At 36.0% G+C, this 23,763-nt stretch overlaps 3 protein-coding genes across 11 annotated transcripts; 1 reads left to right on the forward strand and 2 right to left on the reverse strand.

The window, feature by feature from the left end:
• Positions 1-269: 269 nt before the first annotated feature.
• Positions 270-12,741, reverse strand: LOC107431767 (uncharacterized). 7 transcript variants are annotated; one of them, XM_048462624.2, is made up of 14 exons: positions 12,561-12,738; positions 11,321-12,452; positions 10,429-11,176; positions 9,795-10,287; positions 9,368-9,519; positions 5,876-9,301; positions 5,539-5,751; positions 4,655-4,858; positions 4,362-4,565; positions 3,705-3,863; positions 2,744-3,094; positions 1,559-2,024; positions 1,187-1,271; positions 270-674 (listed from the first exon to the last, which is right to left on the reverse strand). In XM_048462624.2, the coding sequence occupies exons 2-14, from the start codon at positions 12,448-12,450 to the stop codon at positions 473-475; spliced, it is 7,833 nt and encodes a 2,610-aa protein (XP_048318581.2). In that variant the 5' UTR covers positions 12,451-12,452; positions 12,561-12,738; the 3' UTR covers positions 270-472. The 7 variants fall into 7 exon arrangements, with proteins under 7 accessions (XP_048318581.2, XP_048318567.2, XP_048318574.2 ...); XM_048462610.2 differs by having other exon boundaries at positions 9,368-9,522; XM_048462617.2 differs by having other exon boundaries at positions 9,368-9,522; positions 12,548-12,738.
• Positions 12,742-12,975: 234 nt separating this feature from the next.
• LOC107431965 (polyadenylate-binding protein RBP45) lies at positions 12,976-17,444 on the forward strand. Of its 3 annotated transcripts, none has more exons than XM_016043019.4 (8): positions 12,976-13,149; positions 13,229-13,567; positions 13,844-14,348; positions 16,328-16,383; positions 16,460-16,590; positions 16,703-16,799; positions 16,886-17,053; positions 17,145-17,444. In XM_016043019.4, exons 2-8 carry the CDS (start codon positions 13,232-13,234, stop codon positions 17,145-17,147), a joined length of 1,296 nt encoding a protein of 431 aa, XP_015898505.3. In that variant the 5' UTR covers positions 12,976-13,149; positions 13,229-13,231; the 3' UTR covers positions 17,148-17,444. The 3 variants fall into 3 exon arrangements, with proteins under 3 accessions (XP_015898505.3, XP_015898515.3, XP_015898495.3); XM_016043029.4 differs by having other exon boundaries at positions 13,244-13,567; XM_016043009.4 differs by having other exon boundaries at positions 12,976-13,567.
• Positions 17,445-18,342: 898 nt separating this feature from the next.
• LOC107431956 (DEAD-box ATP-dependent RNA helicase 32) lies at positions 18,343-22,893 on the reverse strand. The gene is made up of 8 exons (XM_016042998.4): positions 22,345-22,893; positions 21,429-21,704; positions 20,957-21,280; positions 20,537-20,728; positions 20,282-20,437; positions 19,591-20,060; positions 19,210-19,367; positions 18,343-18,938 (listed from the first exon to the last, which is right to left on the reverse strand). The coding sequence occupies exons 1-8, from the start codon at positions 22,705-22,707 to the stop codon at positions 18,589-18,591; spliced, it is 2,289 nt and encodes a 762-aa protein (XP_015898484.3). The 5' UTR covers positions 22,708-22,893; the 3' UTR covers positions 18,343-18,588.
• Positions 22,894-23,763: the final 870 nt, after the last annotated feature.

A 23,763-nucleotide genomic window follows, 5' to 3' on the forward strand; every position in this document is an offset into this window, starting at 1 on the left:
GGAAATAAAATAAAATAATAGCCACTTGGGTAATTAAGGAAAGCTGCACTTTGGAAGTTCCAGTTAATTATTGTGATGTGGAGTATAATATAATAGTCTAATTTCATAATCATATATTAACGACAAACTTTGATAATGAAAGTCCATTGCCTTTCTACTACTACGGCCATTATTTGAACAAGGATTGGTCCCCACTGGATACAAGATTATAGAAATTAGAAAGCTTAACTTTTGTTTCGGCATGTAGCTTCTCTTAAACTGATGCTAACTAAGCAGAATCTTTTGTGTTAAGCTTTCATTTAATCAAATATTCATCGAAAGAGGAAAATGAAAATGTGGGTAAAGTACACCAGTATACATATATGTACATTCCGACAAAATTTTCTAATTTACAAATGTTGTGTAATTTTATGACACTTTCCTTTTCTTTTCTTTTCTTTTCTTTTTTTTTTTTTAAGCTTCCTTGCTATTTTTAAGTTTCTAAAACACTTTTTTCCCATTGAAAAACATCAAAATTTTCTACATCTTCAGTTGATAAGATCTGAAATTCTGATGGTCTACTTCCAAGCACATTGGAGAAGATAACTAAAAGAGTTTGACAAGCATGGAGTTCTTCAATCTTCTGTAATTCAGTCAGCTCCAATGAGGGATCCTTCCATGGCTGGTAAAATGACCTTCAGCAAATAACATGATAGATAAGTTCAGTTTTATAAAGGATAACAGAGCATATGTGACAAACAGGCCTGCAAAAACATAAATAATGAAAAGTGGCAAAAGGTCGGGCAAAAGAAACATGAATTCTTAGATCCAAGGTTCATCAAATCATTTCAGTTTTTCAACCTGGCCATAATTTTCATCAATTTGTTATTTCTCTCTAATTTACCAACAGTTCAATTACATCGGAAAAAAAGTTCTCCCGTTTCAATAGTAACAAAAATATCAATAATAAAAATTAAAAAGGAAACCAGGACTAGTAATAACAAACACCTGTCTTTCTCAGTTTGCCCACTCCCTACAATCTCAATGAAGATACGAGAAAACATTTATATGGTAAACCACCTTATGCAAATTTGTGTAAACAAAACAATCAGGGCAAGCATACCATGCTTTCCAACTCTTTGTTCAAGAACTGAGGATTGCAAAGAAATGGGAAATAAAAAAGGGCAATAAGATAATAAAATATTACCATCTCCAAGCAGGATTAGCTTCAGCAGGGCATCGAATCTTTGACCATAGCGATTCCATGAGTGTCCGGTGATCATGGAAAAAATCTGATCCAGATTAAATAAAGTTAGCATCTCTTGAATCTACATTTGCTATACATATTCATGTCTGTAATTTTTTGTCCAAAAACATTCATAGTTGGAAAAAGACAGCAGATTTTCTATTTAATTTCTTTCAGAACAACAAAACGATAGTGTATAAGAACCATGTTCTTAAAGTTTATAACCAAAGCAGCTCATTAAACCTATGCTGCATCATAATCATCCCAGAAGCCAAATCGATATGATCTGACAATAACACAAATAAATTAATCAAGTTGATTTAAATAACATACCTGCAAAAATGGAGCTATCCCAGAGAAGAAAAGTAACAGCAGATAGAACTGATGGTAGCACTTTGTAATCTGCACCAACAAGCTGTTGCAAGTAGATTATTGTAGAAGCTAAAAATTCCTCGCAGCCAAATCTACTTTGGCTGATTCCTCTGCATGCATTTTCACCATGGCCCAGCAACGACTGCAGATTTTTTACACGTGATCTCAAATTTGGCTCCAAATAATTAGGTTTCCTAACAAGCTCCCCAAGGATTACAGAAGCAGTCAGCCAACGTAGAAGTTTGAATGTTAGACAATTTTCAGATTGCTGTCCTTCTGGAATAACTGTACAGCAGTAAGATTCTCTGGTTTGAAGCATTTCTGCAGAATCTGCTTGCAGAGCAGAAGATATTGCCCAAATAACAAAACTTGAAAGCTTTGCTTGACTCTGTTGATCAAAGCAAATTGTTGTGAAATTTAGAAAACACTGCAAAGATTAATTATTTGTAAAGTTATGCACAAGGCATCTGAAAACAAATTAGGGGGAAACATTTTTAAATTAATATGTTCTACTTCCTTACTAATCAAATTATAAATTAAGTTTATAGGAATCTAGGAAATAGTAAAGATAGCTTAAGAGACATAAAAATGGGGCACTGCAGAGTTCATTTAAATTAAAGGCACCAAAGTGGATAAGACACATCTCCTTAGGGCAATAAAAAAAATTTACTTAACCAAAATGGAAATGGAACTATTTAATTAGCCTCCATAAGCATAGTAACTAGCATTGAAATACCAGCAATAAAAAGTAGCATTGGTAAGATAGCACAACAAATTCATATTTTATATCATCTCCATCATGAAGCATTAAAGGAATATTCCTTCAGGTCCTAGCATATTATTTAAGATAAGTATATAATGCAATAAACCTGATATACTAGTCCCAACCACTGAACCAAACGAAACTGACATTAATTTTTTATATTTGTAATTTACTCGAATATTCTAAAATCTTTCCTGCTATATTCTTAGACTATCCTAATAAATCAAGAAAGTAAATTAATTGAAAAATCTTTGGAACTGCTAATAGATATATACATGCGGACAAAAAGATAGATAGATAGTTTTTGGGTGGGTGGGTGGGGGGGGGGGGGGGGGGGGGGGGGGGGGGGGGGGGGTGGTGGTGAGGGAGAGAGAGAGAGATACCATGGAAAAAATGGTAATTGGAGGTGCACTCGTCAGTATGACTTTGAGCCCAAACTCTACATTAGGATAAGATTTTGCATTGTCATATATATTAACAACCTCATATAGTTGAAACAAACCCTCAATTGATACGTTAAAATGCGGCTGATATATCTTTCTTTTCAGGGATATCTTCAACGTTGATATCATTATTTCTAGAATAGCATTGACCAGTGCAGCATTTTCCTTTATCAACGTCATACCACCAACTAAGAATCGATACAGATGAGACACAAGTTCCATGAGCTGCTCAAGGGCGTACTTTTGCAGCCACTCAATGATATTTCTGGAAGAAATAACACCATTAACAACCTAAATTGAAAAACATACGAAAGTTAGTTGAGAACTAAAATACTACTGATATTTCTGTTTTTGCCATAAGGCCTATAAGTGCTAGAGATTTAACTTTCTATGATTGTATACAACCTTAAACTAATAAAACAATGGTAAATATATATATATATATATTTATATATATATAATGGTAATGTTAAAAGCAGTAAATAAAAGACTCGTCATTAGTGTCATGAGATTTAAAATATTATTGATATTTCTTTTCTCGCCACAAGTCTTATAAGTGCCATAGGCATTTAACTATCCATGCTTGTACAGAAGCTTAAATTAAAAAAACAATGGTAAGCCTTGCAATTCTCTACTCTTACAAATTTCTTTTCTTTGATAACTATTCTGTCCCTAGCATTGACATGCAACAATGCAAACATTTCAAGTACTTCTTTGACGCTTATATTTTTGCCATGAGGACTGCATGTTGTCTATATCAGATAAAAGGAATCGTTGACAAGTTTCATTTGAAACTAAGCAGATATTCATAAGACACTGCAAAGCATTTGAACAAAAGGAAAAAGAATGGACTTCAAGACGATGAAGAAAAGTTAGGAGCGAAAACTGTTCATGTATTTACCTCTAAAACCACAACCAAGTGCCTTAAGATAAAGCTTTCTTCTTCTCTCAAATGCATTTTGTTGGAAATTGAGAGAACAGATGATAACCATGAAAAAAGACCACAGTTTTCAACCAGATATGCTGTCATCTTATGCAATTTAATGGACTTCTTCACTACCTGCAGAACAAATAAGATAAAAGTCCAAGTTGTCAATAATATGGTACAAGACAAAAATAAACACATCTTACGTTCTTTTTACTTTTTATTTTTGGAGGGTCGGTGTGCGTGGGTGGTAGTGTCGGATGCTTGTCAATCTAGAAACACTGTCTTGCATGCAACCTCAAGATAAAGTAGCTGTGAGGGGCAAACTCACTATCTTGAGGATAGATAAAATCCATGGAACAACCTTAGCAAATATCAAATTTTAACTCCATGTCTCTGTATGGTGATCTGAATGGTGCATGCACATCCAGGGAGAGAGGAAAAAAAAAAAAAAAAAAAGAGAGAAAGAAAAGCGATGCCTTGCACACTCATAATAAACCAATGTGAACAAAAGAAACAGGCCATTTCTCTTTTTCATAATTTCAATCAAGAGCCAGGACTCATGAACCAGAGCAAGTTAAAGCAATACCAAAGGGAATAAACTCAAGTCATCATAATGAGGTAAGAAATCACCTGAAGAATCAATTCTTTGGACTCATTGTCTGAAAGGGGAGACGTATAAAAGCTCATTAAATTCTCCATAACAGAGTTTCTAATATAAATTTGAGCATCATCTTGCAAGTTTAACCCCACATATAGCAAGCGAAGCATCCACAACCTTTCTGCTTTAAAACTAATAGAACTGCTCCAGAAAAATTCTTTAAACAAAGGGATATTCTGCAGTTATAGAAACATCATCTAAGCAGCAAGGATAGAATCTAAAGGAAAAATAAAATTAGAAATTCTATTTATGACAAAACTTTTACCCTCATGTCCAGCCTAGATGAATGTGTTAAAAGCCTGCTTAAGGTTGCACAATGATCATGTGAAGGATCTAACAATATTAGAGATGCCTCTGCAGCAAAAATTGCAATAACAGAAGGGATTCTCTGCCATGGTTCTGTTATACCATTTTGCATACAAGTCAGCAGAAGTTGAATTCGCGTCATGTCCTTCCTCTTTTTACATTTCTGTTAAAGAAAGTTTGAACTTTGATTAACAAACAACTCCAATAAGAATGGAAAAGAAGTAATGAGGACCACCACGAACCAATGTAGAAAAGAGCAATACTTTTATTGAATACAAATAAAATGGATAATTGCATTAGCATCTGATGCTCTAATGTATTTGCAATTTAAATTTAAAAAGAAAAACAAAATCAAGATACAAAAACATAATCAGTGCTTTCTCAGATATTTACAAACATGTACCATAGGTATCTAACAGTAATCTAATACAATTGCTTCCAGCATATAAAACACTGCTATTATAAATGAAGGCATAGGTTGGCTTTGACTATAAATCAAGCTTCGTATAGAAACCTAGCTTCGTCGAGTGCAATACTTTTCTTGAGAGAAATTACCCTACAAAAAGGTAGCACTCTATTTTATAAACTGATTATTTTTTAACATTTTCATCTAGTTAGGGGACAGTTGCAAGCTTTTTCAGTCACACATAAAACTAACCAGGTCTGCTTTGTTGTCTGCTCTACTAAGATTACCTTCTAAGATTGGTGAATCTAAGATTGTTGAAAGCTCATAACCAAAAGCTACACAAGGATTAATGATTTTTACTTGAGAGTTAAAATTAACATACAGAGACAACACACAGCGACTTTCACAGATCCATTTTCACATACAGAAAGCCTCACCTCCAGTGCATTCTTAAATCCCACAAGAGTATCATAAGCCAATCTTCTTATCGAACCATCAGGTGATGACATACTAACAAATGTGATGGCAAGCAAGCCCAAACAGGCAAACTCCATTGGTTCAATATAACCAGCAGATAAACTATGAATCGAGAAGCGCAAAATGAAAGCAGGATCATATCGTTCTACTCTTGCAACATCAGGAGAATGCTTCTGCATATAATCCAGAGGAATAATAAGTTGACAATTACAATTGACTACCACACAAACCATATAAAAGCTGCAGCCCTACAAAAATCAAATTAGATGTTCTTTCCTCTAGAGAAATAAGGCATACCAAGTTATTGGATTGAAACTTGTCCAATGATAATGGTTCATCAGATGAAGTTCTGTCATAGGGAAAATAAAGCACCGTTGATGCACATATTCTGGGGTCAATTGGAAGATTATCTCTAAACAGACTTCTGCGACGTTCTTTGATTGCTTCGGCACCATTCATGATATCAGAAGGTATATCCTGCTCCAGAACCTGTTGTTTTTCTATTTTTGAAGCAGCACTGCCCCACAGGTAGTCCAACCCAGCAACATTTTCACCCACCAAACCATCAATAGACTCAATGGTGCGCATCAGATTGTATATCTCCATATCAATTTCACTTAGCTTTCCACCATAAGAAGTCAAAAGCAGAAAATATAATTCCTTAAAATTTATGCCTAAAACTTTGCCAGAATCACAAGCACAATGAGCCTTGGATGGAAAGAGTATCCGCAATAGTTTAATAACCTCCAACCGCTTTAAGTAGAGTTCAGTTGTTTCCAGATTTACCTTCCCATCAGATGCATTATGGCCAGTAGGGATGACAAGAGATCTCAAAATACCAGACATAGGCCTGAGAAAGGCACCAACATGAGAATAACTAGACAGGCTGGAGACTGAATGAATTGTAGGAGCAAACTGAGAGTGAGCAAGCAGGAGCTGAAGATAAAAATCACGTGAAAATTTCCCATCAGACAGCACAGTTAGGATGCCTTGGAGCATTTTCAAAGTTGAGGGATCCTCAAACCTACATATAAGTGCTGATTTCATCAACTGCTCTAGGAAGGGAATAGATTCTAATTGGATAAGGTAATTATGCATTTTTATGGTTAATTCAAGAATACTTCTCAATATGAAAGCTTCCAAGTACTTATAAATGGATGTACGGTCTGTGCTCTTTCCATTCGTAGAATCAGAAACAAAAGGGATTTTCCTAACAATCAATTGCCAAGTGCTGACCAAATTGTTTATAAACTGAATTCTTGATGAGTTCTCTCGATTAAATTCCATTTCCTGAGGAACATCTTTCGAGACCCCATCTGCTTCCTTTGGCTGAAACTGAACCTGATTACCATTAGGAACGAGTAACATCCTGCAAAACAATATCTTTGCCACAACTCTGTTTATAAGGTTCAATGACTGATTAACTGAGTAAGAAGCCAATTCCCCAACATCACAGTCTATCAGCTCATCATGTTTGGCAGTACGTGAGCAAATAGAATTAAATAGCTTCAATCGTTGCTTCAAATTCATTGAATCTCCATTTAAAGCAAAGTGATACTGCAACATATGGATGGATTTTCCAAGAAGACTATCACTGACAAGGGTAATGAGTTCTTGCAAAGATGATGGAAAGAACTCACCATATTCCTCTCGAAACACATCACCAGACACAAAGCTCTTCCAATGAAGGAAACCATTCAAGAGAATTCTTGAGTAGAAAGATGGTATACAACAAAAATGCTTGAGATGATGTTCTCCAAATTTCAACAAAGTTGAATTTAAGTATGTCAAAGCAGCAGGCAGAAGCATAATATGGTCATCATCCGAAAGAGCAAGGCCCTGGCTCTCTTCCATCACATTGCCTCTACGAAGAGGATCTTTATTCATAATACCAAGAAGTAAGTGCCCAAAAATCGACAAATGAAGTGAGCTTGCATCAGTAAGAAGAAACAACAATTTAGCTTTTGTCTTGCTCGTCTTGTAAATACAATGGGAAAGCATTTTCATGGGAGTGGTCATCATAACTCTTGACATTACCAAACCAAATGTGTGAAAATTATGAAATTGTATGTATTTACTTTTCCGTGCAGCATAAACAGCTTCTAGCAAACACATATCAGCATAATCTGTTTCAAAATGCAAGGCAAATTTTGATACTTGCATATAGATTTCCTCAATAATGTTGACATTGATACTGTTTTCTTCCATTTCCCACAGCAAACTGTACTTCATTCTCCTCGATCTTGGCTGCACCAAACAATTAGACAGATTTCTGAAAGCATAAACAGCAATAACAAAACCAAAATAAATAGCAGATGTCGTGCAAGATTTCCAAGCTGACAAGTCATCTAAGTCAACTCTACTAAACATCCAATGCACTAATTCAAGGAGCTCAAAGGGGGATATAAAACCAATCAAGACATGCAAAGCATAAAATGCATGGAGGGGTGTCAGATCCATCTTGTGAATGCATAGATTAAATTGGTCTCTAACTTCCTGAAAAATAATCTGTATCAGCCCATTGAAAGACTTTACAAGCTGTCTACCAGAATCATTTTCAACTTTGGGCTTAAAATGGTGGTCACCGCACAAAGAAAACAAGTACTCAGAAGTTGTAACCAACATATTCAAAACATAGTGATCTAACTTATGAACTCTCTGCCTGGATAAACTAATCAAGCTATCCATACTGTCCCCTAGCTTTTCCATTACCATGTCCTCTACAGACCCTAAAGGACTCATCAGTGTTGTCACCACTGTAGGGTGACAAAAGATGGTTTTAGCCACTTCTAGAATTTCTTGGCTTGACATGAGAATCCCAGAAGTACTTGAATAATCTGCTTCAGCCTTCAATACCAATACTTGATTTAACAAGTTCTCTAAAAGAATGAAGCAAATCTCAGAAAGCTGTTCTAAATTGGCTGATGATTTAGTTCTATAAGATGCTTGTAACTGATAAACCCAAAATAACAAAAGGCGCAAATAGGAAACAAAGGACGTGTCAGTCTTCCATTCTGATAGTTTTGCCAAAAGCAGGTCCCTTATTTTCATAGGCTCCATGAAATAAGGGCCATCTATGCTCATAATGGCAGGAAATAGAACATGGAAAGGTGCCTGCTTCAAAAAGACACTAAAGGTGGCAGCAGCATTAGCAGCTTCACTTGCATCAAAATCTTTCTCAGAGAAGAAAGCACAATCATGAATTCCACAAGCATCATCTTTTCTGTCTTTGCAACAAACATCAGATACAGCCATTACCAGACCAGATAAGAAAATTTCAGGCCACAACTTAGAAACACTTGCTAGAAGGGTTTGTTCAGAAAAGAATATCGATGTCATAAGAGATACAGGAACACCAAGAAGACTTTGAGAAATGGTCATAACTGATGGAAAATTTTTCAACATCTCTTCAGGAGTTGTACAGATAATTGAGGAAGAAAAAGCTTTAGCTATTCCATCTATTTCACCAGCAACCCCATTCCTTAAGTAGCTTTTAACTTCATCAAGTGTAATCCCAAAAGAACTATCAACAGTCGTAGCTTTTCTATCAAGTGAGAAAATGCTATAAGTTCGTTGATTTGATACGCTCTGTGAAAGAAGCAATAAATTCTTCAACGGCCTCCACTCACAGTATTCTCCAGGACGGTTGACTATGCAACTAGGTTCTCCAAGCCTCTCGAACAAGACTGATTCAATTGTAGCAGATAGCAATCTTGCATCTACCTATCAAAACCAGTTTAGTATCAGCTTTGCACAAACAGCGAGCAAGAGAAAATACCAGACTTTTACCTGAGTTTGTAATATATATTTTACTGTATTGGACACGTATAATGATATCATTGATTTCTCAGGCAATGTAAAGGTTTCAGATTCAGAATCCAGCAATCTTAGACACTTCTGCAGTATACATACAACAAGAGGACTGAAACCAGGGAATTTATCTGCTGGAAAGATAGGAGGAAATTAGGGAGTAAGAAACATAGAACATTTAAGGACAAAATAAATAAAGGGTGATATATTTGTAACTTTTCAATGCCAAACCCTAACTAAATATACCCAGTTTTCAAATAAACACAGTAATGATGCAAAAAACATGGTTAGAGCACGAATACCTAACTACTACAGTAAATACAATCTCAGTTCACCAAAAAAATAAATAAATAAATATAAATTTGTAACATGACTAAACTAACAGAGGTGACCTGATAACAGCTACCTTCAATACTAGTGAAACGACAGGTATACTGCTTAACAATGTCCCAATATTTGAATAAATTATTTCCAACAGTAGAAACGGCGTCGCATAAGAATGAGATGACAACTTGACACAAACCCTGTAATGCTTCCATCCTTGAAACTCCAACAGAAGATATTCTTCTGTCATAACCCGGTAAAAACAAAAACCATGATCCAATTTCATAACAGTTTCTGTCAAATGCACCAGTACTCAACATAGCTGCTTGTGCCAGACCATATGCTTTACCTTTTATGTCTCTAATTGGTGAAAAAATTAATAAGTTCAAAAATACATGGAGATGTTTGTACATCAGTGTTGGGGTCCGTACAGGAATTCCATTAGGAGACCATCCTACATACTCTATCAGCAAAGACAATAGGGAGTGCTGCAGAGTAGTTTGTAATGTTGAAGGTTTGCTCAAGAGATTTACAAAAAACTCAAACGAACCATCCAGTAGTGTTGGCAATATTTGCTGCAAAAGAGGAAGTAAGATCCATTATAAGCAGTGGTTACATAGATATATTTTTTGATGATTGATGGTAGAACTTAAACTAAATCCTTGAATTCTAATTTCCAATTAAAGCAAAACAAGTTTTAAAGAAAAGAAACTTACTAAATAAATTTTGAGAGAATCAAGCAGCTTGGTGAGGAAGTATGTCTGTGAATCTTTTATTTCAACAAGAGGAATGGAGCATGGATCCAGCCCCCAAACTTCTGCAATAACATTCATGATATCCTTTCCAGTATCCAACTCATCTGTTGTAGGTGTACCTACAACTCTTTCACCGTCCTCAATCGAAGCACTGTCTTTATCAAAACTTATTCCGCTTACAATAATATCAGAGTCATTGTTAAAATTATAAGCTTTCAATTTTTTTACACTTCTGCTACCATGCTCAGGTAAATCTGCCAAGTTCGCTCTTCTCTTAGTACATAATTCATGAATTTTGGAATGACTACTCAGAGAAGAAAGTAGTGTCAACAAAACTTGAGGATCAGGGAGCAAGATTCGGACTTCATTTTGAATTTCTTGCTTGAGAGATGCCCAACCTTGTATTAATTCATTGCTTGAATATGAATTATTTTGAGCTTCACTTAAAGCACCAATTAAGAAGTCCAGCAACTTTAGAACCTCCAAAAGAAGCCTTAAAGTTCCATGCTTTACTAGCAACTCAGGGTGAAGCAACCCCTTATTGATTACTGACCGGCTGAATGAACGTGGAAACAAGCATTTCATAAAACTTTGCACATCTTGGCTATCAAATGAAGGTGGCACATGAGACTGGGAAGCAAGAAAACCAAACGATAGGCCGCTGCCAACGGAGGAAACCAAATTTGCTGCCAGAGTGACCGTAGTTAACCTGCAAATGAATCAGTCACCATGAAAAATTTACGTGAACAGGAAACTTTTTTCATGGGAACAGGAAACTACTTGAAATAATAAAATAGAAAAAATGAATAGTAAGATGAAAGATTATATGAAACATGTAGTGGTATAAACCAACCAAGTGGGCGATGAGTAATCTTCAAGGTTGAAAGGAAACTCTTCCATATATGCTGCACCAAATGACGGTCTCCCACTAACAATGGCTAAAAGTAATTTTTTATGATAGCCAATCTCAGTTGCTTTTAGCTTCTTCATCAACTCAATAAGTCGTCTGGGGTTACCCCTTAAAGGACTCGGGCGTCTCATAGGATCTGGCATTAACCCATTACAAGGATCAGTACACACCAGAACGAGAACATCATAAGCCAACTCTGCAGCAGAACCATTCTCCCTTCCAGAAATGTTTAATAACTGTTCCAAAGTAACACTCCCAAAGAGAACACTCCTCAGTCCTGGAGGCACCAATGACTCTTCTACAAGAATCCTATCCCGCAATGTGGACAAAACATAGATAACAGTCTCGTCATCATCATTCCCAAGCGCGCGAAGCACACCGGAATACATTTCCTTCTGCTGTAGTACCCACCTCAACAGTCCTGGCTTTCCCACCTCAAGAAATGACATCGCAAAACCAACAAGCGACTTTCTCAATGACGGCCGCTTCACTCTTTTCTCATTTTGCTTCTTCTTGAACTCTGCAAGCTTGGAAAATCCTTGGAGCTTGAAATCAAAATACTTTGCAACCTCAGAAGCCAAACCTGACCCACGTCTAACAATGGAAGCCATCAGCAAAAGTGCCGCACTTTGGCATTTTGCCTCTTTACTATTTAGCTCCTTATACACATCTTGCAAGTGTTCTTCAATAAGCGATCGAGCAAACTTATCGAGAACCCTACTTATAACTATCCTCTCCTTATCATTTGGTCTATATTTTCCATCAGGATGACTCAAAATAGCAGATATTAATTTAAATATATAAGACATTCCAGGTCTCCCACTTCTGAGCTTCCAGGCATCTAGAAGCTCAGAGCAACTAGATGAACTTCTAACGTAGTACCGGAGAAATTCACCTCCCGAATCACTTCTAAGTAGCTTCATGAATTCCTTGGTAGCATCAGAGTATAACTTAATCTCAAATGAACTAATTCTATACAACAGCTCTTTAAGCTTAGCTTCATGATTTGCATTGACAGCAAGTTTTGGAATTTCTTTTTGTTCAACCTCAATCTCATTATCATCATCTTCCATAACTGCAAATCAATCCATAAATTCCAAAAAAAAAAATTAGCAGGCCAAAGAAACCAAAATGAAATTTGATGTAAAACTATTGAAAAAATCAAAGTACGAATATTTAAAACCGTGATCTTCGGAAGCTGAGCTTGGCTCCTCCACTGAAGAAAAGAGAGATTTTTCCTTTTCTTTTTTTTTTCTCTTTTGCTTTTCTTCAATCTGGGTCTTGTTCGCGGAATTAGGGTTTAAGAAAGAACAAAAATGGAGGATGGAGGGTGGAGGAGGAGGGGAGAAAAAAGGGTTTTGGGAGGGTTTGAACAGAGGAATAAAATTACAGAAAAGCCATTCAATAATTCTAATATGGGCCCAAAATTAGGGGCCCATTAATAAAGGCCCACACACACACAACCGACCCAGCCCTATATGCCCCAAAAAACCGACTCTCACTTCGTCCTATCACAACCAAGCCAATAAAAAACTGCCACGTATCAATATAAAAGGTCCCATTGCAAAACGAATCTTTATATAAACCCTAGCCAGGTTGGAAAAAAATCCTCTTTCGCACCGACCCTTTTGGTGGGATTAGGATCTCTTCCCTCAATCCCTTCTATTTCTTCCCCAACCCAAACCTAGGGTTTGCGCCGATCTCACTCTTCTCCGTTCCGTTATCCTCGACGGAGGCAATTTAAACCCTTATTTTCCTTATCCCTAAAAAAGGTTCTTCCTTTTTTTTAATTTTCGTTTCTTTTTCTTCCATCTTTTTTGTTTTTTAAATTTTCTTTGAAAGGGGATTTAGATAATGATGCAACAGCCGGCAGCCGGAGTGGTCCCACAGCCGATGCAAGGGTTGCCGTCCGATCAGCAGGGTCAGCAGCAACAGTACCAGCAGGCGCCGCCACCACAGCAGCAGTGGATGATGAACCCGCAGCAGCAGCAGCAGCAGACTGCCGCCCAACAGGTACCTCCTCAAGCCGCTTTCGCAGCCATGTCGTACCCGCCTCAGGCTTTGCAGGGTCAGCAGTACCAGCCTGCACCCGGTACCACCACTGATGAGATCCGCTCGCTCTGGATCGGTGACTTGCTGCCCTGGATGGATGAGAACTATATTCTGAGTTGCTTCGCCCACACTGGAGAGGTAAATATTCTTGTCAGTTCACAATGATAGGTGTATATATATGTGTATAGTCTACCCACTTGTATATAATGTTTGGATGTGGAACCATATTTATTTACATAACTATGAAGACGGTAATTTTTCTTTTGGGTTAGGGGGGAAAAAAAAGATTGTGTTCTTAAGTTTAGCAATTCGGTTAGATTTTACTTGTATAGTGTGTGATACTTACTTGTTTTCAAAGTGCTTTTTTTTTTTTTGGGGGGGGGTTGATGGGTATTTGTCTTCCGTTGCGAACAGGCAGTCACGGCAAAAGTTATTCGGAATAAGCAAACGGGTATGCCAGAAGGATATGGTTTCATTGAGTTTGCCTCTCGTGCTGCAGCAGAGAGAGTTTTGCAGACATATAATGGCACGCTGATGCCAAGTACCGATCAGAATTTCCGGCTTAACTGGGCCACACTTGGTGCTGGTGAGAGGCGGCAAGATGAAGGTCCGGAGTATACAATTTTTGTTGGAGATTTGGCAGCTGATGTTACTGATTATACTTTGCAAGAGACGTTTAGATCTGTATACCATTCAGTGAAGGGGGCAAAAGTTGTTACTGATAGGACCACTGGGCGCTCTAAGGGATATGGGTTTGTTCGGTTTGGTGATGAAGGTGAACAACTGCGTGCCATGACTGAAATGAATGGTCAGTTTTGCTCTACTAGGGCCATGCGGATTGGGCCTGCTGCTACGAAGAAACCTGTTGGTGGTGGTGGTGGTGGTGGTGGTGGTGGTGGTGGACAGCAATATCAGAAAGGTATGTATGTCTGTATAATGAATGATACTTGTGGTGGTGGCGGTAACAGGTCCCTAGTTAAGCTGAATTCTGTTGTTTGATTGTTGTTCAATTTTTGGTCTCTATGTTAGTTCTCATATTTTATGGTTTAGCATGCTTTGATTTGGTAAGTTGTATGCTTGTTTATTTGTCACTCTTTAGGTGAAACTCTTTTCTAAGTTTGATGTCCTTCCAGTTACTCACTTGAAGATTGGCGGAACTTACAGTCATTTCCTTCCAGTATTTACCTTTCTAGACATGGGCACGTTTAATTATATTAAAACAGTCAAAAACTTATATAAAACTCATGTTGTCTTAAAGCAGGATACCGCGAGGCTCTCATTTTGGGGGGCCCTGAACTGATTTCAGCTGAAATGATTCCACTTTAATGCGTGGCCTCATTTTAGGTCAGTTATTTTGTTTATGTCTAAAGCTTCATACTTCATTTACTCGTGGCATCAATTATGCTACTTTCAAGGATTACTTTTCCAGTTCCTTTTATATTAAGAGTTACCCGTCAAGTTTTTATTTCTTTTCCAGTTCCTTTTCAAGTTTTATTTAGCTTATGGTAGTCTTAGGGACCATTGTTTATTTTTCATCATGGATCTGTTCCACTGTTCTCTCTACATATGGTAGGGTAGAAATTGTTCCCAAGTGTTTAGGTCCAATGTGATTCTGCTTTTAAGTTTCAGTTTTTACATTAGCAGTTTCTTTTTAAGGTCTGTTTTCCAGCTTTTAATAATGTCAATTGTTAAAATCCACTTGTACATAATGGACAAAGCTCATATGTGAGCTTGGGACAGTTAAAGTCTATTATGAATAACCTGCAATGAACTAGAATGTGCTTTTTCTGATCCCTTTAAAGTATAATTATTTGACAGAAATGTTGTAAGCACAATAATATAGGCCTTTGGGGGCGTTGCAATTTTGGTACACTAGATATGGTTTCTTTCTTTCTATGCTTAAACATATGCATGCAATCTAAGAGTCTGGTTTTTAGCATCTAAAAGTCCATCTTATTCTGTTTTTTTCCTTTTTTTCTTTTTTTATTTGTTGGGTTTGCTTTGGTTGTCCTTCTGTATGAGGATGCATCAAATAATGCTGAAGAAAGTAAGTGGATTGGTCTGCCAGCCTTTTTTTTTATTTTTTTATTTGTTTATTTTTTACCCCTTATAAATATGCTGTTACTTTATTTTCCTGATATGGGTTGGTAGGAGAACGGAGTTTGGCAGAATATAGACTTGGAATTAGGTAATAGAAACACAAGACTGATAATAAGGTGTTTTGGGTGATGAAGTATTGTATTTTTTTGTTGCATCTTGTTCGGAGTGAAAATTCCAATGTCCAACTTCTACGAGTCTTGTTTAAGACAGATTACATGTAGTCTATTTTGACTTACAAATATTTTGTATTTGTTAACTTATTATGAATTGATCAATCTGTGGTTTCAGGACTTTATATATGACATGTCTCTCAAGTAGGTTGGATTAGTCACTTGTAGGATATAAGTAATGATGAGAGGAAAAAGGCAGTTAGTTGGGTTGGGTGGATTGGCCCACCTATAGCTTGGTGCAAGGTTGGTGTTTTGGAATGTAGATTGTGTGCTTGAGTTGCAGCGGGAACTTGTGGAGGGTTTGTGGTTTTGTCGTGTTAACAATTCATGGCTTATAACAGTGTGTCTGTTATTTATCCCTGTTTGATCTGTAATTGTTGTCTTCATTATCTTAGTACTCTTTTGTATTTATCATATTATCACGTCTTTCAGTTGGATGTTATTTAGGAGTTATGAACTTGAGATCCACGACACTGTTAAAAACATTTTAAAAAGGTTAATTATAACTGTCATAGTATGTAATTTAATTTGAGTTCCTCCAATTTCCTTTCTGAATATGGTTCCACTGTGGAAAGTAGTTTAGTGTGCTGCTGAATTAGCTAGTTCTCATGTGTTTGTCAATGTGCAGCTACTTACCCAAATGCTCAAGGAAACCAGGGCGAGAATGATCCAAATAATACAACAGTGCGTAGCTTTTTAAAAGTTTGGTAGCATCTACTTTACATCCATCTGGTAGTGATTCTTTACATTTCAATTGCAGATATTTGTTGGGGGTTTGGATTCAAGTGTCAATGATGACATGCTGAGACAAGTATTTAGTCAGTTTGGTGAGCTAGTGCATGTAAAAATACCTGTAGGCAAACGATGCGGTTTTGTTCAATTTGCTAACAGGTATCTGCTGTTCTAGATAGAAGCTATCCCCAATACTTTCCTCCTTTCTCTGTCCTAGTTCCACTAAACACCTTGTTTATGCGTTTATTTTTTTATGTACGATTTGCTTCAGATCTTGTGCAGAGCAAGCACTATCAATGTTGAATGGAACCCTGTTAGGAGGACAAAGTATTCGACTTTCATGGGGCCGTAGCCCTTCAAGCAAACAGGTTTTAGTTGCAAGCATATCTTATTACTGTTGTCTATTACCTTTTAGATTAACAAACAATGGGACTTGACCATTACATTATTTCAGATTCAGCCAGATCAGGCACAGTGGAATGGTGGTGGGTTTTATGGATATCCTCAAGGATATGATGCATATACATATGCACCTCCTGCCCAAGACCCTAACATTTATTATGGAGGCTATGCTGGATATGGAAATTACCAACAGCCTGGTGCTTACCAACAGCCGCAGCAGGTAATTATTGTTGTGATTTTCGGCACTTCAGATTATTATTTGATACGCTAAGAGGATACTGATACATTTTTAATGGTGTTTTACTTTGCAGTGATTTGGCCCAATCATCATTTATATTGGAGGATTTTAGTTGCAGTGGGTATTCCGTAGCATGTTCTGCGGCTTTCATGTCATGTTTTAGTTTTATTTTCTTCATCTTGGATTTTTTTTTTTTTTATATATATATTTATCTTTTAGTCTCGCTGTCCTTAAGTTGCTCGTGGCATCCTGTGTTTGAAGGTGCTACTGTTCAGATGGTACAACTTTAAATGGTTTTTACTTATGATCTTATACTTTGCTACATACTGTATTTGACTTTATATTGTCTTAGTGGTGATGTTTTTATATGCTAGATCTTGCATGGGGAACACTTTTTATTAAAGACAATCAGCCAGCATGATAGTTGGGTGAATATGTTCAGGAAAGAAACTTTTTTAAAAACGATCAGCCAGCTTAAAGTCAATTTTATATGTAGTTCACGTTCGGTATGTGAACGATAAAGTGGGGCGAAAAATATGCAGAAAAATTGGTGTTTTGTTTGTTTAATGTTATTAATGATGAGAAATAAAATGCAAGAGCGGTCAGTGTTACATTTATTGAAATCTTTTTGGTAAATTCTTGAGGGTATATTAACGCCTATTGATGCATCTCTTTTGATTTCTGGTGACCATTTGGGTTAATGTTACTTTATCCCCAACAGTTACATGTTTTTTTTATAATAACTCACCCTCTAAACTATCAATTTTGCTAGATTTATTTATGTACGGATTTTTTGATAAAATTTTATTTTGAAAAAGTGAATTTATTTTAAATAGTTATTTAAATTGCCAAATAATATAATGAATCTCAATAGTAATCACCATTAAAAAATAAAAATAAAAATAAACAGAAGTACAAGAGGCCAATTGAAAAAATTTACAACTTGGAGAGCTGAGTGAGAAATATGTATAATTTGGAGATAAAATGATGTTAACCCTAGTCATTCTATTAATTTATTGCCAATGTTTCTTTAATCATTTCTATGCATCATCACCTGGCTGTCAATAAGGTTTGCCATTCACCCATTGGAAGGTCGTTCTAGTCGATATGGTTTGCCGTAAGCCAGTCAAATATGCTACCTTGATAAAACGACTATGAGTTGCATAAGACTTTTTAACTGAAAACCATAGTTAAATGGCTCATTATCGAGAGGTACGCTACTGGAATAGAATTATGAAAGTCATAATAAGTTAAAATAATTAACAAGAACAGCACCAAAAAGTCTCTTGGATTTAATTTTCTAATTTATAGAAAATTGTTTGTGAACAAGTTTCTAGAAAAAGTTCTTTGACGGTTCCATAAACAAAAACCTGATCTTCTGTTCTCTTAAAAATTTGAACAAAATTGTTACAATCATCACTATAGGCAATAGCTCTTCAGTACTCTTTCAAAACTTGATAGCACTAATAATAAATAATTAAATTGACAGAACACATTATGCAGGATTTCTTACCAGCTTATGAGTGCATGGAGTTCAACAACTTGAGAGCCAAAGCTTCTTGCTCCTCCAATGATATAGAACTGGCACTGATACCTTTTTCAACATTGTTAGCCCTTCCTTCACCATCCTCATTGTCGCTATCAAAGTATATTTTTGACCTTTTATGGGATCTATCCCTAGATGCCTCTTCTTCTGACCCAGAGTCAACACCCTGCTCGCTGTCTTCTTCTTCAACATTATTTCTCTTCCTCTTCAACTTCTCCTTGATTCTTTTCTCTCGGCGACGCTTGCTTTCCAAAAGTTTGTCTTCCTTGTCAACCTGCTTTAATTGTTCCCTCATCTTCTTATAATATTCTTTTTTCTTGTCTGCAACATAAATGAGAAATTTTGAGCACTAAAGCAACTGCAAAATTTTTTTGAAGGTATTCAATTATAAGTGAAACAAGGAGACATGCAGTGCTGATGCAGACCGGGTAAAAACATCAGTCTGTCTTTACCTATGAATCATCTTTCAATTTCTTGTATTTACTCTCTCTTAAAAGGTCACTAGGTTCATCACACATTCAGTTAAATAGTCTCATCAGTATTATCATTATGGTTTAAAATTTATGAGCAACTCGAGGATAATAATGCATACCCTGATCAAGTAGGAGTGAGTCATTAGCACCGTTCATGTCAGCTATTCTCGCAAGGGGTGGTAGCGTTTTGCCTTCCTCATCAAATACAACTCTAGTTCCCACTGGTCGGTGGATGTTGATCTTCAGCTTCTTTTTCTTCAAAATCCGAGTTGCTGGTCTACAAGGAGAAAAAATATATATCAACCAATCTATATTTACAAAGTCCATCAAGAAGTAGATGCTAACACAGAATTTGTGATTTCACAAATTAATTCAATATGCCATAGGTTTTAAAAGGAAGATTACCCTTTCAGAACTTACGACTTCCAACCTAATTCTATGAAATTTGAGCTGACTGTTAAATAGACATACATAAAGAAGATACTAGAAAAATAACATACACGATATCTTTAACATCACCGGCTTTCCCATCCTCATTTACAGCATCCTCCTCCAGAAGAAAACCTCTGTCCACTTTCTCTTCCTTAAAATTGCCAATGTCTAGCTCCTTCCTAGGAATATCCAAATCATTCTCCTCAGAATTCACTGGTTTGAGGTCCTCACTTGGATTCTCCAAATCATCATCCTTCTCAGAATTCTCTGGCTGAAGGTAGGATGATTTTTCTTGCAAACTATTTTGTTTGCTTTTCTTATTAAGGAAACGAACCTTTGGGACAAAAGGCAGACCCATTGATGCCGAAAATTTATCCAAAGGAAGTTTCAACACATCAAAAATTTCTTTATCCTTCTGTTTATGAATAGACAGCAAATATGTTTTAAAGGCTCTTTGAGCTGTATTCTGAAGTTCTGTATACTTAACTAGTAAAGCTGATAACAACCCAGAAATAGGCTGCAGTCTTTTTTTATTTGCCTGCCATATCAGTACAATAACTTTAGCATGGAAACAATTACCAAAACAAACTTTAGCATGGAAATTCAACCACCAAAATGAAATGTGAAAAAAATGAAAAGATTTATCAATATTTACTCTGTCACCCAAAAAGAAAATTTTCTACATTCATAGACTATGAAATATAAAAATTAATAAGGTTTTTGATAATTACTCAGCGACCAAAAAAGAAAAAAGTCAACCTTTATAGATTGTATGGGTGATTTAGCTGCTCGTAATTTCTCAAGCATTTTTGTTTCTGACGGCATCAAAAATAAAACCGATCGCCCTCCAGACTGATAGCGTGCAGTTCGGCCAACTCTGTGTATGTAAGTCTCCACATTCTCTGGGCAATCTACCTATACATGACAAAAACCGAAAAACAAATACACAAATATACATATGAGACAATATGTTAAATATCTTTTATGAAAAGCATAGTAAGTGTTAATTATCACCTGAACAACCCAGTCAACTGCCCGATTAAAATCAAGCCCTCTTGCAGCCACATCAGTGCAGAAGAGAACTGAATGTTTCTCACAAAACTGTGAATATACACCCAACCTTTTTTCCAGCTTCATCTTTCCATACAGACACATCAAGGGTATTCCAGGGCGGAGCTTTTTGAATGCTTCATAAACAAATTTTACCTATGAAAACAGCAATTAAAGCATCATGCATAATAGTGAAAAAGTAAAAAATACATCTCAGCCTATGTCTAATTGCGGCGAATGGTACATCAGGACCATACAAATGCTCATAAAAAATTCTTGAAAGAAACCATATAATTGCAATCACAAGACTAACAAGGGCCAGGAAAAAAAAAAAAAAAAAAAAAAAAAAAAAAAAAAAAAAAAAAACAACCTTTCAAAGCTAACCTGTTTACGAGTTGATAGAAACACTAGAATCTTTGACTTGAGATGCGCCTTAATGAAACTCCACAACATTTCTAATTTTTCATCAAGAGAAACAATTATTGCAGTTTCCTGCAAACCAGTAGGGGTGGCTTTTTCAGACTCCTCATGCACACTGATATACTCGGGGTCCTTCAAACTAAGTCTTGCAAGATCTTGAACTGACTTTGTTTGAGTAGCCGAGAAAAGAAAGGTTTGTCTTCTTTTAGGTAGCTGTGAAATGATAGCATTTAATTCCTTCTTAAATCCCACATCGAGAATTCGATCTGCCTCATCAAGGACCAAAACCTGTTCCCTGGCCAGGAAATTCAACCCAAATCAGCAACCAAATTGACAAAGTATCAAGATAGATGGAGAAAGAGAGGGAAATAAATAAAATAAATAAAAAAAAATAGCATCACAAGAAAATAAAAATGTTGATGATGGAGGTCTTGACCTGAAGTTGTGAGCAATCAAAATATGGAGTCTCATCCATGTGCTGAAGAAGTCGACCAGGAGTGCAAACCAATATGTTTAGCTCATTTACTCGCTCTTTCTCGGACTTAACATCTTTGCGACCACCAATTAGAAGGCCAGAACTAAAACCATGGTACTTCCCAACCAACTTGAGTACGTCGAAAAGTTGGCCAGCTAATTCCCTCGTGGGAGAAATTATGATGCAGCCTACCCCATCCTCATGGCCCCATCTCTCTTTGTACAATTTCTCCAAAACCTGAAACCGACAACTGATTAAACATAGGACAGCCACAACTTTTGAGATCAACAAGAATGAGCTCACTAAAAAAGCACACATGAAGCCATAGGATGTAAACAACATATTGATGTTGACTGCTCAGGTCCTTTACTTTTTAACATGACCTCTCAACCCCTACCAAAAAACCCTCAAGTTATTGCAGAACAAATTGTTTCGCTTCCTTAGACTACATCACAGAAAAGAACCATTGTCAGCAATGCTTGACAAATAATGGGGAACAAAGCTCACAACAAAACCATTAAAATAAATCAAATTACGGCTGTAACTAGCTAAATCAATGCTTCCTATAAACTCTCCCACAAATAAATCAAATGCTAACATAGCAATGCAACTCCTTTTCCAACAATTTGGCAGCAATTAGAAATCACAATTCTTCTTGAAAAAACAACAAACCAAAATCCTAATTTCTTCCTTTTTTTTCTCTCTCTTTTTTCCCAAAGTTCCTAAGCTACCCATGACCCAACAACCACCAAAACTCTTAAAAAAGCATAACTTTCTAACATTCTCAACCCCCAAATTTCATTTTACCAAAAGCTTAAAGAGCAGCATAGCAAAAGCACAACAAAAAAAAAAAAAAAATTGAATTCCCGAAACTCACCGGAATAACAAAAGCCAGAGTCTTCCCGGACCCAGTTTTGGCGGCACCGAGTATATCCCTACCGCAGAGAGCATGGGGCAGAGAAGCTCTCTGAATGTCGGTCATCTCGATGAATTTGCTCTGGCGCAGAGCGTCCTTGGTTTTCTTGGAGATGGGCAACTCACTGAACAAAGTGGCCCCAGAATATCGTGGGAAGGAATTGGCTCCCACACGACGTTCTTCCTTGGAAAGTGGAGGCAGCGACAAGGGATTGAATCCGGATTCGGGTTTCTGGGCCTCGATCCATGAGTTCAGAAGCTCGATTTCTTTTACCTCCGAGAGCTTTTTTTGCTTGCTTGAACTTTTTGCTTTGGGTTTTTTCATTTTTTGTTTTTTTTTTTTTTTTTGTTTGTTCTTTTGCTGCGGTTGTGGGGGTTAGGCGGGCAAGTAGAACTCTCTGAGTTTTGGATTTTGACAGCGAACTTGGTAAGGGTTTTGGGTTGGTCTTGAGGAAGACGAAGGGTTTAAGCGAGAGACAAAATAGATCGACTCGAATTTATTTTTATTTTTATTTTTATTATTTTCAAGGGGAAATATTTAACATATTTTTATTTAAACTTGTTAAATATATATATATATATATATATATATATATTGTTGACCAATTATATTGTTCTATTTGTGATTATTATGAACTAAAACCACTATTATTCATCATTATTTTCTAAATTCTTTAAGAAATTAAATTTTGTTTTTTTTTATTATTATTAAAATATCATTGATAAACTACAAAGATATACTCTGGTTAAATTTGGTTCACATTTATATTCTCTAATTTTTAGTAGTTATATATAGTTTTTTCCATATTTCACTTTTGTATTTTGTCTATGTAATTTATACTTCAATAGAAGTTAATTTTTCTTAATAACAAAAGTTATATATTTCTGCTTTTGAATTTCATAAACTGATATTTCCTAATTCATGATTTAATATTTTTATGCAATATTTGTAATATTAGTTTTATGAACTATGAAGTTTGAAGGGAAAGGTGAATTCTCAACATTTGAAAAACGGTGTTTTTCGCAATGAATTTAAATTTCAAATTATTACAAGTGACCATTAAAATGAATAAATATATGATAAAAATAAAATAAAATAAAATAAATACAATAAATATATGTAAAAATAAAATAAATAAAATACTTATGTAAATTATCGTAATATTATTTCTCTCACCAACTGAAAATTATAGAAATTATTTGATAGCAGGATGGGATCCGATTCGAACCACCGAACTTCATTCCTCAAGAATTTAGCAATGTGGCATTTGCAAATGTTTTTAGTTTTTAGTTTTTTTTTTTAAGTTAATTTAATAGCATTTTTTTTTCGTTCAAAAAAAAAAAAATCATTTTTTTTTGTTATTTAACAGCATGGTTGATT

Source organism: Ziziphus jujuba, chromosome 1, assembly GCF_031755915.1.
Source record: "Ziziphus jujuba cultivar Dongzao chromosome 1, ASM3175591v1".
NCBI lineage: Eukaryota > Viridiplantae > Streptophyta > Magnoliopsida > Rosales > Rhamnaceae > Ziziphus > Ziziphus jujuba.